At 51.0% G+C, this 15,261-nt stretch overlaps 1 protein-coding gene across 2 annotated transcripts in view; it reads left to right on the top strand.

Annotated features, from left to right (window-relative positions):
* Positions 1-15,261, top strand: part of ENTREP2 (endosomal transmembrane epsin interactor 2) — a 274,354-nt gene that overhangs the window by 245,959 nt on the left and 13,134 nt on the right. For both annotated transcript variants that reach the window (XR_010378236.1, XM_031440881.2), the window contains exons 5-7: positions 6,273-6,380; positions 11,571-11,731; positions 12,287-12,422. Coding sequence is in view for 1 of the 2 variants with exons in the window: in XM_031440881.2 (XP_031296741.2) it covers positions 6,273-6,380; positions 11,571-11,731; positions 12,287-12,422 (405 nt within the window). In the remaining variant the exon portion in view is untranslated. The remainder of the gene's footprint in view (positions 1-6,272; positions 6,381-11,570; positions 11,732-12,286; positions 12,423-15,261) is intronic.

Here is a 15,261-nt window from a genome sequence, read left to right as displayed (position 1 = left end):
CCCATCTGCTCCACATCAGCACCACAGCACTGTCCAAGATCACGGCACAACTCGATTGTTTCCCTGAGCCTAGTCACCTCCAGGGCTGTTGTAAACAGTGCTGCTGTGAGCACTGGGGTGGACAGTGGACATTTCTAAGGTCTAATGCTGTGTACCCTGCAAACACGGCTCTGAGATGCCCATCCCTTCCACCCAGACCGCTGCACTGGAGCCTCCCCAAAGTAGACATTCTGGAATCATCACCAGGAAATGTGCTGCCTCGAGAGCCCCTTGGCTGCTGTGCTACAGCAGATGAAAGGCAGCTTCTTAGGGCCTGGGGGCTGTGCCACACAGGCAGATCCTCTCCTACCGGGACCCGCTGTCTTGGGCGCATTCAGACAAGGAACCACAAGGAGGTGGCCCACGGCCCTCCTCCCTCGGCTGTGGGGTCTCTGTGAGGCTGGCACAGTCTTGATTTCAAGGTCCCAGGGGAGGGTTATAACTCAGGCCAGCAACACACTGTTTTGTCTGGGCTGGTCCCGGGTAAGTAAGAACAGACCCGATTTTCACTCTCAAGGGTGTTTCAGCCACTCTCATCTCCAAAGAAAACCAGGGACTCCCAAGGGATCCCCACTGCCGTGTCCGGGGGAGCAGAGGACAGACTGTTGAGAACACTCGTGATTTACATGAACAGACTGGGGGAGACAGCGTGGAGCTCACTGCTGGAGATGAGGTCATTTCTAAAGCATTTAGTTATTCTTAGGGCTCTAAATCAGCAGAGGATTCTGGGATGGGGGTGGGGGAGGGCATTGGGAGGAAAATACATGGGATGGGAGAGCTTTTCAATACTAATTGAATGATGAGGCCATTTGAAAGAATGCATAAGGCAGGCAGACGGGAAAGGGAAAGCACAAAATTACCTGTAACAAAGGAGCCCGGTGACCTGGGCTCCGTGGATCTAGTCACCTGCTTGGTTGTGGTTATGGCTGTGTTAGCAGATGGAGGGGCCCCTACATTAGGAGGCCCACCAAAGTGTGGGTTCTTGCCGCTGACCGTGAAAGAATTCACTCAGCGGAGGCAGATGGACGAAGTGACAGCTGCTGCATTGCTCAGAAGGGGAAATGGAAGGAAAGTGCTGGAGCAGGGAGAAGGGAAGAGAAGCACTGGATGGAGGAAGAGGTGCTTGAGCTGGGAGCCATCAGCCAAGACGGGCGGTAGGCACAGCTCCTGCCCGGGTTGGGCCACGTGGACTCTTTTGGGAGGCTTCTGCCATCATGGCCTCCCTTCCAGGTGTGATGGAGCCAGTCAGTCCTTGTATGGGCTTTTGTGGTTGTTGTCATGGCAGTTGTCAACTGTTATGGCGCTGGTGGGTGAGTCACTTAGCAGCTAACACGTTACAATTAATATATGATGTGGCTCACGATCCACTGGAGTCAGATCCTCCACCGTCTTGGACTGGGTGGGTTCTAATCAGTTCTTATTTCTTCTCTGCAGTTGCCTTTTGAGACTTAGATAAGAGTAATTGGTTTCTATTAGAGGGAGGGGCAGGGCTATGATCCTGGAGGCAACAGCCTTGGTAACAAAAAGGAAAGTTGCTTTTAATTAGAATGCCTAGTGGACCCAGCATTCCCCTAAAAAAAAAAAAAATCTCCAAAGATTCTGTTCAGCCATGAAAGTTTTAAAGGGAACTGAAGGAATAATCTCAGTTAGTCGTTGAGATAGGTGGTCAGAGTCATTGTCATCCCCCAGTGCCTGCAGGTTTGTCCTAGTCAACTGCTTGACCCAGCTCTTCCAAGACTCAGGGAGGCCTGGGAGACTAAATCTTTTCTATAAACAAGAGGCAGGGGTAGGGGGTGCACAGGGTCCTACTCCCTTTCAGCTACACGGTGTTTACATGGGTCAAAACTCAACAGATTCCGTGCTGGAAATGTGCATGCTTTACATGTGTGGGTTACACCTCGAGCTGTTCCGTGTCTCTGTGGCAGGTGAGTGATGGATGAAGAACAGGGTGCAGGCAAAGACCAGGGAGACCAAGATGGGCTGGTGCCGGGATGCAGAGGTTCCTTCAGGGGTTTGGCTTGATGTGGAAATTGAGAGGCCCTGCTTGGGGAACCTCGAAGAAGGCATAAGACAATTGTGGGAGCTGAGCACAATGGTTCTGAGTGGCTGACCATCCCCAGGCCTTCATGGGGATGGCTGAGATGACACGGGCTGCAGCTTCCTCCAACAGGATCCACTTAGGAGGAGACGTGGGCCGTTTCTATACGAACAGTGGTGCCCTGGGCAGGCCTGGCCCTGTGCACCTCCTGACACATCTACCCTGCAAGACAGGAGCTGGGTCGTCACCCAGAGAAGTCTGAGAATGGTGTGGCAATTACCACCCACGTTTGCCCAGTCTCAGCGTGTTTATGATATTTGCTTCTAATTATTTTTTAAAAAATAAGAACTCTATTATTAGATATTTTTACCGACCCCACTGAGAGCCCAGGCATGGCTCTCTCTGTCTCTGAAATTAGAGGGTGTCCAGGGACAGCCACTGTCCTGACATGGGCTTTGCCATTCCCTTGCTGGTTTGCATACTTTGCTGAAATTCTGCATAAAATTGGACATCGTTGGTACCATAAGCAGTTTTCTGCTTCTGCCCTCTGTCTTTGATGTTTAGTGGCTTCTTGATGTTTATCTGCGTGGGTATGTATGTGGCTTGAGTTCTGTCGTTTTAGATTCTGTCTTGTCTCGCAGTATCAGAATATTCCACAAGACACTTTCTGGCTCACATTCATGGCCATACGTGGTTTCTAGTTTTTCACTGTTGTCACAGCGCTGGCGGGACAGGCACACGCTCGTGGGCACGCGCAGTCCTGCACCTCTAGCGGGCGTGCTTGTGTGTCTTCTCTGAAACGCTTCCCGCTTCTCCAGGAGGGGATGACCCTGACTCATGTCCTCACTGCCAGCGGGGGGCGCGCCCTTGCTCCATCCACGTCCTCGTCCATATCGTCTTGACTTGTCGTATATGGTCAATATAGTGGCCACCTGTGTTTTCTCATGGACGAATTGCCTGTTTTGTCTGCTCTCCTGTTGGATTATTTGTTCTTGGTTCTAAATGATGAACTTAGTCATGAAAAATCTTACGCAGTCTGTAATTTGTCATTTAGTTTTGTTGTTATTGTTTTTAACTTTGTTTGCTTTTTAAAAATTTTTTGCTTTTTTTTTCCTTTTTTTTTTCTTAATGGGCAGGGGGTAATTTTAGGTTTATTTATCTTTTTTAAACAGAAGTACTGGGAATTGAACCCAGGACCTTGTGCATACTAGGCATTCACTCTACCACTGACCTATACCCTCACCCCTAGCTTTGTTTTGGTTGTCATTTGTAGGAGAGAGGTTTTCAGTTTTTTACTGGTGGTTTTCAGTTTTTAACTGGTCTTTTTAAAGAAATTTAAGTATCATCTGTTTACAGTGTAGTATTGTATTAACTTCTGGGTAAAGCATGGTGATTCAATTATACATATATATGTTTTCATGTTTAGTTTTCAGGGTTTTTTCATTTTCATATTCTTTTTTTGTGTATATATATATGTATTTATTGAAGTATAGTCAGTTTACAGTGTTGTGTCAGTTTCTGGTGTACAGCATAATGCTTCAGTCATATGTGAACATACATATATTTGCTTTCATATTCTTTTTCACCACAGGTTACTATAAGATATTGAATCTAGTTTCCTGTGGTATACAGAAGAAGTTTTTTTAAAATCTATTTTATATGTATTAGTTAGTATCTGCAAATCTAGAACTCCCAAATTATCCCTTCCCACCCCCTTCCCCCCTTGGTAACCATGTTTGTTTTCTATGTCTGTGAGTCTATTTCTGTTTTGTAAATAAGTTTGTTTGTCTTTTTTACAGATTCCACATATAAATGAGATCATGTGGCATTTTTCTTTTTCTGGCTTACTTCACTTAGAATGACAATCTCCAGGTTCGTCCATGTTGCTGGAAATGGCATTATTTTTTATGGCTGAGTAGTATTCCATTGTATAAATATACCACAACTTCTTTATCCAGTCATCTGCAGATGGACATTTAGGTTGTTTCCATGTCTTGGCTACTGTAAATAGTGCTACTATGAATATTGGGGTGCACATATCCTTTCAAATTAGAGTTTTCTCCAGATATATGCCCAGGAGTATTATTACTGGATCATATAGTAAGTCTATTTTTAGTTTTTTGAGGAGTCTCCATACTGTTTTCCATAATGGCTGCACCAAACTACATTCCCACCAGCAGTGTAGGAAGGCTCCCTTGTCTCCACACCCTCTCCAGCATGTATCATTTATGGACTTCTGAATGATGGCCATTCTGACTGGTGTGAGGTAATACCTCATTGTACTTTTGATTTGCATTTCTCTGATAATTAGTGATATTGAGCATTTTTTTCATGTGCCTATTGATCATTTGTATTTCTTTATTGGAGAATTGCTTGTTTAGGTCTTCTGCCCATTTTTGGATTGGGGTGTTTGGTTTTTTTGTGATTAAGTTGTATGAGCTGTTTATATATTCTGGAAATTAAACCTTTATCAGTTGCATCATTTGTGAATTTTTTTTTCCATTCTGTAGGTGGTTGTTTTATTTTACTTATGGTTTCCTTTGCTGTGCAAAACCTGATAAAGTTTAATTAGGTCCCATTTGTTTATTTTTGCTTTTATTTCTATTGCCTGGCTATGTAGAATGCCCTAGGAGAACGTTGCTAAGATTTATATCAGAGAATGTTTTTGAGATTATATTGAAAGATATATAATTGATCTAAGTCTTTGGTCATTTTTGTGAATCATGGTTATTTTTTCCTATTTCTGGCATGGATTTGAGAGTAAAGTACCTAAAGAAGGATGACTTGTACTTGGATAGTTAAAATCCTATGAGTGGACCCTCTGAGAGTACAAGACAAAGATACCTGCTCTCACTGTCTTATTCATAATACTTGAAATTCTAGCTACTGCTGTAAGGCAAGAAGAGGAACTAAAAGGCATACAAATTGGAAAGGAAGAAACAAAACATTCGCAGATGGCCTGATTGTCTATATAGAAAACCCCAAGGTAACAGGGTACCAGATAAACACAAATACAAACCACATTTCTATATTACTGGCAATGAATATGTAGAGATAAAAATTTAAGACACAAAAATCAACCTTAACCTAAGCCTCACACCTTATTCAAACATTAACTCAAAATGGACCACAGGCTTAAATGTAAAATGTAAAATTATAAAAGCTTTTAGAAAAAAAAAACAGGAGAAAATCTCCACCATCTAAGGCTAGACACAGACACGGTGCAGACTGGGAAAAAACATTGCAAACCACACATCTGACAAAGGACGTGTGACCTAGCAATTGTACCCTTGGGACACTTATCCCAGGGAAGTAAAAACTTATGTTCTAACAAAGACCCATGCGCAAATGTTCCTGAGCTTTATTTGTAATAGCCAAAACCTGAAAACAACCCAGTCGTGTATCAGCTGGTGAGTGAACAAACATGGAACCCGACTCAGCAGTAAAAAGGGACGGACTGTCGATACACGCCAAAGCTTGGATGAATCTTGTGGGAATTATGCTGAGTGAAAAAAAGCCAGTTCTGAAAAGTGACGTGCTTTATGATTCCAGTTGTGTACTATTCTCGAAATGACAAAATTATAAAAATGGAGACCAGATGAATGGTTGACAGGGGTCGGGAAAGGGAGATTGTGTGGGGAGCAGGGAGAGGTGAGTGTGTCTATAAAAGGGCCACATGGGTGGGCAGGGGTGAATCCTTGTGGTGATGGAGGTGTCCTGTACTTGTCAGTCCTGGTTATGATATTGTGCAGTGGTTTTGCAAGACGTTTCCACAGGGGAAACAGTATGAAGTGTCCCCAGTATCTCTCTGTTATTTCTTACAAGTGCAAGTGAATCTACAGTTACCTCAACATAAAAGGTTTTAAAGACTTAGAATTTTATTCCTTTTCATCATTTTCAGTTACACTTTCTAATTGATAGATTCCCCACCTACTTAGATGTTGGTGATTTGAAGATTTTCTTAGACAGTGACTACAATAATTACCACAATACACATCCTTTAGTATCTAGTACAATTTGATCAGCCATGAAGAGGAGTAAACAGATGTGTCTGTGAAAGGCCAGGTTTGCTGATGAAAAAAAAACCCACGAAACAGTTGACAACCCTCATCCCAGACCTAAACAGCCACACTGAGGATTCTGCCATCTGCGTTGCCAAGACAAAGCTGACGTCCTTCCGCGTCTTTTCCCACAGGACCTGCTCTTCAGCGTGTGCGCCCTCAACGTGCTCTCCACCATCGTGTGTGCGCTGGCCACAGCCATGTGCTGCATGCAGATGGTCTCCTCCGACGTCCTGCAGATGGTGAGTGGCCCCTTCCCCCCAACACACCAAAATGGCGGCTCCAGCCAGTTAGAGACCAGTGTAGAGTGGACACTGCTGCCCTCCGCCCAGAAGCCCTGAGGACGGTAAGCCCTGACAGCTCACGGGGCTTGGAGATCCTCCACGCTGCCCTGTGGAACCCATACATTCGGTGCCACTGATGTATTTATATTAGGTGTTGTTGGAGCTCCCCATCGATGGAGTCCAGCTACATCGCATGCCTCTAAGTGGCCCCTGGTGTGTGCCCCTGAGTAATTCTAGTGACAGTCCTGCAGCCTGAGACAGCCTCTGGGCCCTGCATGTCCAGAGCAAAGCACTTTCTCAGGCTTTAGAATTCACTTCAGTACAGGAAGACTGTTTAGAGGATGAGTTCTTCTTGGATTGAAAAATGGCTCCTCTGTGCTTTGTTAATTAACCTTGAGCTCATAATTCAGGGGCAGGCCACAGGCTGGTCATCATTTGAGCCTCTGGCCAAGGTCTTAGAGAAAATGTTTTTAGTGCTGGTCCCCAGGGGGAGCAGTGAGACCAGGAGCAGGGGTCACACACTTATTAACATGCACAATAAGGAACGAAGGTGCTTGGTCATTTCAAAAGAGTGGAACACGGCCCACAGCCTGCTGTGTCACCACTAAATTCAGCTCAGGAGGGGAAACGATGGGGGCGGTATTGGTCTTCGACGCCTAGGGTAGAAACCCTCCCCTCCTCTCCTTCATGGCCCCTTCAAGGCCTGCCCTGCCAGGATCCTCCCCAGTGTGTCATGCATCTCGCGAAAGAGAAGACAAGTTGTTCTTGTAGGAGCCTGTGTGATTTGTTCTTTCTCATCCACCCCGTGGCAAGACATCAGTTAATCAAGACACAAGGCCAGGGAGCATCATTACGAAGACGTTAAAAATTCATTGTCTCTAATCGTATGCTCCGCGCGGCCTCTTTCTCCCCGTTTATATCCACACAGCTGTCACAGCGGGCTGACCTCCCCGAGAGGTTGCCGCTTTCTGAAGGATAGCTAATTAGGCAGTTATTCAGCAGCGATGAACTTGTGGCCTTGATCATTGTCGGCGACTCTCTCCAGCGTGGCGTGTAAAGGAGAGGTTAAGTACCGCGGGGTTCCACTCACCTCGGCAGATTTTACTATTGATCTGTAAATACCCCCACCAATTTGACCAAACCCACAGATCCAAAGGGCTGGAAATGCTGAAAGTTTGCCTTCGTTTCAAGAATTGAGATGGAAATTACCAACTAAATAAGAATGAAGTCGGCCGTAGCTGTGGTGGTGTGTTGATGAAAACATAATGTCTGGGGCCGTGTGTCTTTCCTCTGTGTGGTCCTGAGTGGCCCGGTGTCTGCTTGACCTAGAAAGCCACTTAGAGCAGACGGTCATAAAAATGGTGCGTACGTACCGCAGACATTTTATTTTGACTTTAAATACACAAATAAGCATTTGTAGCAACCCCGCCCCCCACCCCCGCTCCTTCTTTCGGTCCAGGGCCGTGATCTCTTTGATTTCGGGTCTGTTTGGTGTATCACGTTGTATTTCGTGCATCAGCTTCACAGACATCCCCCATCTCTGATTTCCAGATTTAGTCCCTTTAGACTGGAGCGAGAGCACGTTTCCCCAGGATGCTTTAAGATCTTCTCCACTCTCGTACGGCCGCCTCGCCGGGACCTAACTTGGCAGCAGTTTCTGCTTAGCTGTTCTTTTTCACTGAGTCTTTCTGAAGCATCCATCTTGGTTTTCACAGAACAAGCAAGTCCTGCTGTCTGCATTCATATTTCTTTGTGGGTTACAGGAATGACTAAAACTGGTCTTAGCCTGTGTGAGAATGCACCCTGCGGGAAGGCGTGGAAATCACCGGGGGTGGGGGTGGCAGGACCAGAGAGCAGCAGGTGTCTGGGGCGGGCATCACCCCAGGGTCTGGGGGCAGAGGGAGAGCCCCAGCTCGAGGAGAGGAGATCCCCTGAGAAAACTTTTACTGCGGCAATAATCCTGCTCTTTCTGCCACGGACGGCACGTCCTGAGGTGGGACTCCCTCTCTCCAGCGCAGACCCACAAGAACGGGCCTCTCTCCAGCAGGGTCTGAAGTGCAGACCCCTCTCTTGTAGATGATGCGGGCTGGGCAACAGCGATGCCCACGCCAGGTGTTTGAGCCCCACCTCAGCAGGTCCCACCCTCACTTGCCCACCAGGCACCTGTGTACCTGTGTCACCACACGGACCTGCTGGGGCTTTTACAAGTGGCCCAGGGCAAGCAGCACCACCTGGGAAAGAAGTGAGGCTTCAGGGCCCTTTTCTCCCCTGCGCACCCAGATGCAAGCTCAGATCTGCGCCTGGAGATCCCCGTGCATGTGTAGCCTGGGAGGGTGCAGGTGCGTGCTTGCGGGCAGGCAGTAAGCATCTCTGCCTGCCCTGAAGGGTGCTTGGGAGGCTGCCGGGTGAGAGGAGATGGGATCCAGAAGAGAGAACAGACCACGCTTGACATTTGGGGTCGATTCCAAGGATGGGAGGAGTGGTTTTTGGCCCCGGTGGGTTCGTGGGTAAGGAGGCTGGGAAACAGGTGGGATTCAGGGAGCAGAGGTCTTGGAAAAGAGTTTTCAAAGGAAGTGACTTCGTGAGGTTGGTTAAAAAAAACAAGCAGAACAAGAGGAAGAAGACCAAGGCAGAGAGACGAGTTAGATGCTCCCACAAGGAGGAGATACAGTGGGCTGCGTGGAGGCGGCAGCAAGGAGGTGTCCATTCATGTGTAGAGTGAATGTTTCCAGGGCACCTGCTGGACCCGCGACACCAGACCAGGCCCAGGGATATCGGCGTGGATGACAGATGGACCCGATGGCCAGGGCCCAGTGGGGGAGGGACGTGCCTTTGGGATGTCAACACAGTTAGCAGGGGAGCTGGTTACAGCAGTGGAAGGCAGGAGGGCCAGAGCGGGCCCTGGTGACGCAGGGACAACCATGGAAGCCGCTACCACCCCTAGAGCTGGGGGACAGAACCCAGCAGGAAGCCAGCTGCAAGGGAGTCTGGGAAACGTGGTGTGCGGACATCCACAGCCCTCCCCCCACCTCAGAGCAGAGTCCAGAGCCTGTGACCTTGGGCTCCCAGACAGACCCTGCCTCACCAGACAGATACTGATGGGTGTCGGGGAGATGCCAGTGTGACTGGCAGGCCTCCGGCTGCGGAAGCAGGGGACCAGGGGAGAAGGCCACACACCCCTGGAAAGGCCACCTGGAGTCGAGGGCAGAAGCGGAGCCTGTCGATTAACCTTTCAAAGGCCTCCCTTGCGTGGCCGCCTTCACTCATATAAACCTGCTAAAAGGGTCCCAGGACCGCCTCACCTCTCGTGAAAGCCTTTTTCTCACTCCTGGTGGAACTGTACCTTCAATAGAAGAGCGTTCTGGCTTTTGCTCTTCCTCCTTGAGTATGTCACTGATTTTTCTGATTTCTGGCAGAGCCTAAGGCAGACTGTATCCCCGTCAGACCTCTGGGGCGGTTGGCCTCGTCCCGGCTGCTTGGCTTTGTGCCATAGCATCAGGGCGAGCGCCTCCCAGAATGAAGGACGGTGGACACACATCCGCCTGCCCGTGGCCACTGGGTCACTGCTCTCTCTGACAGTTAAACACCCAAGCCACAGGGCACACCAGCTGGAGAGACAAGGATGTGTTCTGTGTGAAGGAAACAGGAGCCGCATGTCATCTGGTGTGTTATGTGTCTGGACGTGGTCACCATTCTCTCTCCATTCATCTAGAGCGTGCTGATTTCACAGCCTTGGACCATATTCAGAATCGCAGCCTCACTCATAGTTGTGCAAAAATGCTCTACGCACTCACCCCCTGGCCCCTCTCAACTCCAGGCCACCCCATCCGCTGCTACCAGAAGGCACTTCCTACCACACAACTTTAATGGCACTGCCACCCTACTCCAGCACCCTCACTGGCTCCCTAGTGCCCCAGAATTAGGAATTAAGTTCTAGAGTCTTGCCTACATTTGCTGTCCTTAAACACGTCTTTCACTAGCTCGCCTGTTCTTCTGGAGCCTGGAGCACCTTCTGTAAGGCCCGCTCATTGAACTCTTCCTAATCTTTCAGACCCCTTCACGTGTCCTCTTCTTGGTTAACCCTTTGTAGATGCCCAAGCTTCCCACAGAGCTTGGAGAGTTCATCATTCCCTTTGGGAACCGTCCTGGCTTGGCCATATACAGTGGACTCTGGGACCTTGAGTCCCTGACCCCTCACCGCCCCCATGCAGGGGGAGGTCCCAGGGCCTGTTCACAGTTGGAGGCACTTGCAGGGAGGTATTGGTTGGAACTAGAGCTGGGCCTCAGGCGTCTCCAAGCCACAAGTGGTCTCTCGGGAGCAGCGGCCAGTGGAAGGAAGAGCCATTTTTGATCAGTGCCTCCCGTGGGCAGAAATGGAGAGCTGAGCAGAGACGGCTTCATTTTAAGTGATTTCACCCCATGTTGTTCAAGCAGCATCTCTGATTTAAGGTCTCCCCCGAGAATGTTCTGGAGCTCATGAAAGATTCTTTTCTCCCAAGCAGTGCTTTCCAAAGTGTGTGAATTCCCCAGAACTGCAAAATATTGATGGATGTTGTGTGTCCAGAGGGGCCTGTAAAGGAATATTTGAGAAATGTCTCACTAAGGGGCTAGACAGTTTAATGGATCTTTTGGTACAGGCCTTCCCAGGGCCTTGACCACACTGCACGGCCCCAAGAAGGCAGTACCAGCGTGGCCTTGCCCAAATCTGTTTCACTGCAGGGATTTGGGAGTGGGCAGGAGGGATATCCTAAGAGTCTGGTGATCTTCATGAACCCGCTTCAGGAAGTGCCATCTTGAACCCTGGACAGCAGACACCCCTCTGTCCACCAGCTTTGAGTAGCATCCTTGGAAGAAACAGGTTTAGTGGCAGGGATAGAATTACAATTAGAATCAGAATTCCCAGACTGTGCTTTGCCTTGGAAAAGAGGCATTCTGCGTCACAGTGTAGGGAACAGATCTCGATGAGGCCTTGGAATCCAGGCATTCCCCACAGAGCCATCGTTTTAAAACATGTGTTTGGCCATCACGGCTGGACAGTTGAAATTACAGAAGTTCCAAACGGATCATTAAAGCTTGTCCGTAATGAGCTGAATTAGACACAGGCCAGACGGGACATCCTCGGTCACCCGGAACCTCTCTGTTTTCCAGTTCCTTCCCCAAAGGGCACCTTCTGCCAGTCCGGCCTGCGTGACCCCGCACGGCACTGTGCTCCACCAGACCCTGGATTTTGACGAGTTCGTGCCCCCGCTGCCCCCTCCCCCCTATTATCCTCCGGAGTACACCTGCACACCCACCGCCGAGGCCCACAGGTGGGTCTTTCCGGGGAACCCTCCATGCCTGGTGCTCGGGCCCACGATGGGAGGCAGTCGTGGGGAGGCGGGGTGGCAGGGCCCTGCTCCTGTCGGTGGAGCAGAGTAGAGGGACAGGCGGAAAGTGGCCTGTGTGATCACTGATCAGAGAGAGAGGATAAAGGAAGAGGAGAGGCAGCTGAGAGCCCCCTACTCCGCTGGCCTGTGCAGCGCAAATGAGACCCAGCCAGACGCAAGCAGTCCTGTTTCACTCTCACAAAATGCAAAACTTCTGTCAAGTTATGGTCATTTACTAGAACATGTCAAACCTAATAAATGCTTAATCGGCTGTGGGACGATTTTCATTGTAATGGAAGGGGCCGTAGAATTCCTTGAAAGTGTCTGTCTTTCCTGGAAAAAAAAAAACAACAAAAGTTAAAACTGCCTAGCCAATTAGGCTTTTTTTCACAAACACAAATGTCGGATGCGGGGAGTCATTTGGATGGCTTTGAGAGAAATGTGGACGGCTGGGCATCTTCCCCAGGGAGTGACAGTCCCGTGGTTTTGCCTTTCCAGGGGCCTCCACCTGGACTTTGCTCCCTCTCCGTTCGGCACCCTGTACGGCGTCGCCATCAACAGCCCTGGCCTGCTCTACCCCGCCGAGCTCCCGCCGCCCTACGAGGCCGTGGTGGGCCCGTCCCCCGCCAGCCAGGTGAGGCCCAGCCGGACCAGCCGGCAATCTGTTCCCTGTCCCGTGGCCCATGTCTGGGTCTCCCCAGGCCTTTCAGCCAGCCTGTGTGATGCTAGTCCTCTCGGCCCCATGCAGGAGAGGAGGCAGCAGACGCAGAGGGCAGGACCTGCAGAGATTGTAACCCAGGCCCAGGATTCCAACCCCAATATCCCTGCTGATTTTCCTCGGCTCCCCTCAGATGTGTCCAGGCTGGTGTGTCCAGGAACATAGTGCAGAAAGAGGTGGCATGGGCCCCCAAGGGTGGAGCTCCGGTCATAATCTGGGTCTGCAGGGGGCTGTTGCCTGTTTCAGCTACTCACCAAGGTTGTTATCAACCAGAGAGGTGAGAATGCTTGTCTGGATCCCTGGTCCTGTAGGAGGCCTGGCGGCTGTTACCCTCCATGGGTCTCAGGCCGTCTCTGAGCTGAGTGTGCCAGGCGCCCCGCTGCCTCAGGGAGCCTGACCCGTCACAGGCATGCATTTTGCAAAGGTTGAGGAAACTTGGCCTCAGTTTCCTCATCTGTAAAATGGGACTATAGTAGTGCCAAGCACATTGGTTGGAACAGGATAGGATTGGGCACATGGCAGGTTCTGAGTCAGCAAAAGCCACTCAGGAGGAGCGGGGGCCCGAGGAGAGGGAGAGCCTGTGGTGTGACAGCCCTGCGGGTGTCAGGGGAGGACGGCCCACAGGACAGGCACAGAGCAGACAGGGTTCGGGGTGGGGAGCAGGCCCCACAAAGCCTGGACTCAGACCAGTGGTCAGGAAGGAAGGCATGGGCCAAGTGCTGCCCGGAGGCTATGAAGGGCTGAGCTCCACCACCTGGCTGAGCATCGAGGGGCCAGTGGACCTGTGTGCCACGGCTGCCATGGGGCGGAGGGGCAGGACCAGACGCTCTTGAGTGGAGGAGGGGTGGGACCTGCGGAGGTGGAGCAGGAGTGTGGACTGTGGGGCGTCCTGACTCCCTGCAGGGCTTGTCAGTCAAATGCAGGTGCCGGGTGCACCCCGGGGGCTCCTGGTCAGGGGTCGGGGTGGGCTGCTAGGACGGCATTGCTGCCAGAGTCCCAGCGTCTGCTGCCGCTGCTCCAGGGACACACCTTGGGAACCCGAGTAAATCACTCTTGCAAGTTGCTTGGCAAAGAGGCAAGGTCGGAGGGAGCTAGAGGGGGTGCGGGAACGGTCTGTGGGGTGTTACCAACGGGAGGTACCAGGGCGCGGAAGGCTGACCCAGGCGCGGACAGGCAGCTCTGCCCTGTAACCAGCAGGGTCCCCGGCCAGGGGCCTGGAAACCCCTGGCTGTGTGACTCTCCTTGGCCACCTGGGAGCAGGAGGGAGTCCTGCTGCCTCCCCCTTAGCCCATTAGTCCGCCCCTCCATGTCCCTTTGGGAAGATGGAGTCTGGCGTGATGGACGAGTCTGAATACCCCACCCTGTGGAGAGCCGCAGGGCTGGACGTGCCTCCTCCGAGGCAGTGAGACCCCAGCAATGCTCCCACCCCTACCAGGCCTTCAAGGTCCCCGAGTGCTGGGAAGCAGCCACTGGTTTGGGGGTGATGTTTGATGACTGCCCACACCTGCACCCAGAAGGATGCTGAGTATTTATCACTATTTTACTCTTTTTTTCTAAGAATAGACTCTATCAGAGGATGATAATAATGGTTCTAAGACCAATATGACACCATTTTCCAAAAGCATCAGGAATGCTCTAGATGGAAATGTTCACAGAATTTTGGGGAGAGACCTTCTAAGAGCAAAGGACTGTCTCACAGTAGCTTACAAGTGGCCACACGCATGTTGTCCCCAGGAGAGCGGGCCGTCTGCATGGCCCATTTCCCTCTGGACAACCGGCAGCATCTGCGATGAGGGGCCGCTGCAGCCCTCCCCTCCCAGAGCAGCCTGCACCTCCCCGGCTGAGTCTCTGACCCCAGGCTTAGCAGCGCTTCCCAGTCGCTAGTGTCTGAGAGTCTAGGAAACCCGTTGGCGCCCACGGAGGGACGGCTGCGCCTGCCAGCTGCCCCCTCCCCTGGGCAGCCCTCCCCTTATAGCAGGACCTTTTGTTCCTGGGCGGACGAGGAAGCTAATTTGTCCCTTGTGAGGACAGTTGGCCTGTCCGCACTTGTTTGGATACAGCGAGGAAGATGGCCCATAGGAAGCAAGCCTGCACTGTGTGGGTCTGTCTGGGCAGGAGCTGCTCATCCGGAGAGATTATAATTTGGGAAGAAAAGCCCCACTTCCACTGAGCACTTTCGTTCTGACCCCCGTGGTGCGGCAGCATTCAAGTTCTGCCATTCTGGCTTGGCTTGCAATGCGTCCTCTTTCCTGTGGTTTGAGGTTTATGGCTTTGGGGCAGGATTCAAAGGAGCACGTTTCCTTCTATAGCAGGAAAGTTACTGGGAATCTGCCCAGTTGATGTCCTGTGTGGGTGCCAAGACTGTGCCCTGGTCCATGGGCTGTGGAACCAGGAGATGGAGGGGAGCCCCTTCCTGTGGCCCCGGGACAGGGACAGAGGAGCTCCTCTGGGGCCTCAGAGGAAGGAGTGGGGGAGGCTCACCAGGGAGGAGGGACAGCCTGGGAGGGACAGCGGGGGATGGAGGCGCAGAGCCGGGCTGGGGGACTTGAGGGGCAGGAAGGATGTTCACGGAGGTCACTTGGGTGCACATTTCGTGACCTTGGAAGTCACACTGTAGAGCTGCCTTCGAACAGCTGGGTGTTTGGGGTTGACATGACCCTGCAGCACTCCAGGACTTCCGGTGACAATACGGCAGGTGGGACTAGACATTGTGAGAAAGACAGTGGACGTGACAGAGGTGTGTCCAGCCCCAAGT

Source organism: Camelus dromedarius, chromosome 29, assembly GCF_036321535.1.
Source record: "Camelus dromedarius isolate mCamDro1 chromosome 29, mCamDro1.pat, whole genome shotgun sequence".
Taxonomy (NCBI): Eukaryota; Metazoa; Chordata; class Mammalia; order Artiodactyla; family Camelidae; genus Camelus; species Camelus dromedarius.
The sequence above is the reverse complement of the archived record's forward strand: the minus strand, read 5'-3'. Positions and strand labels throughout refer to the sequence as shown.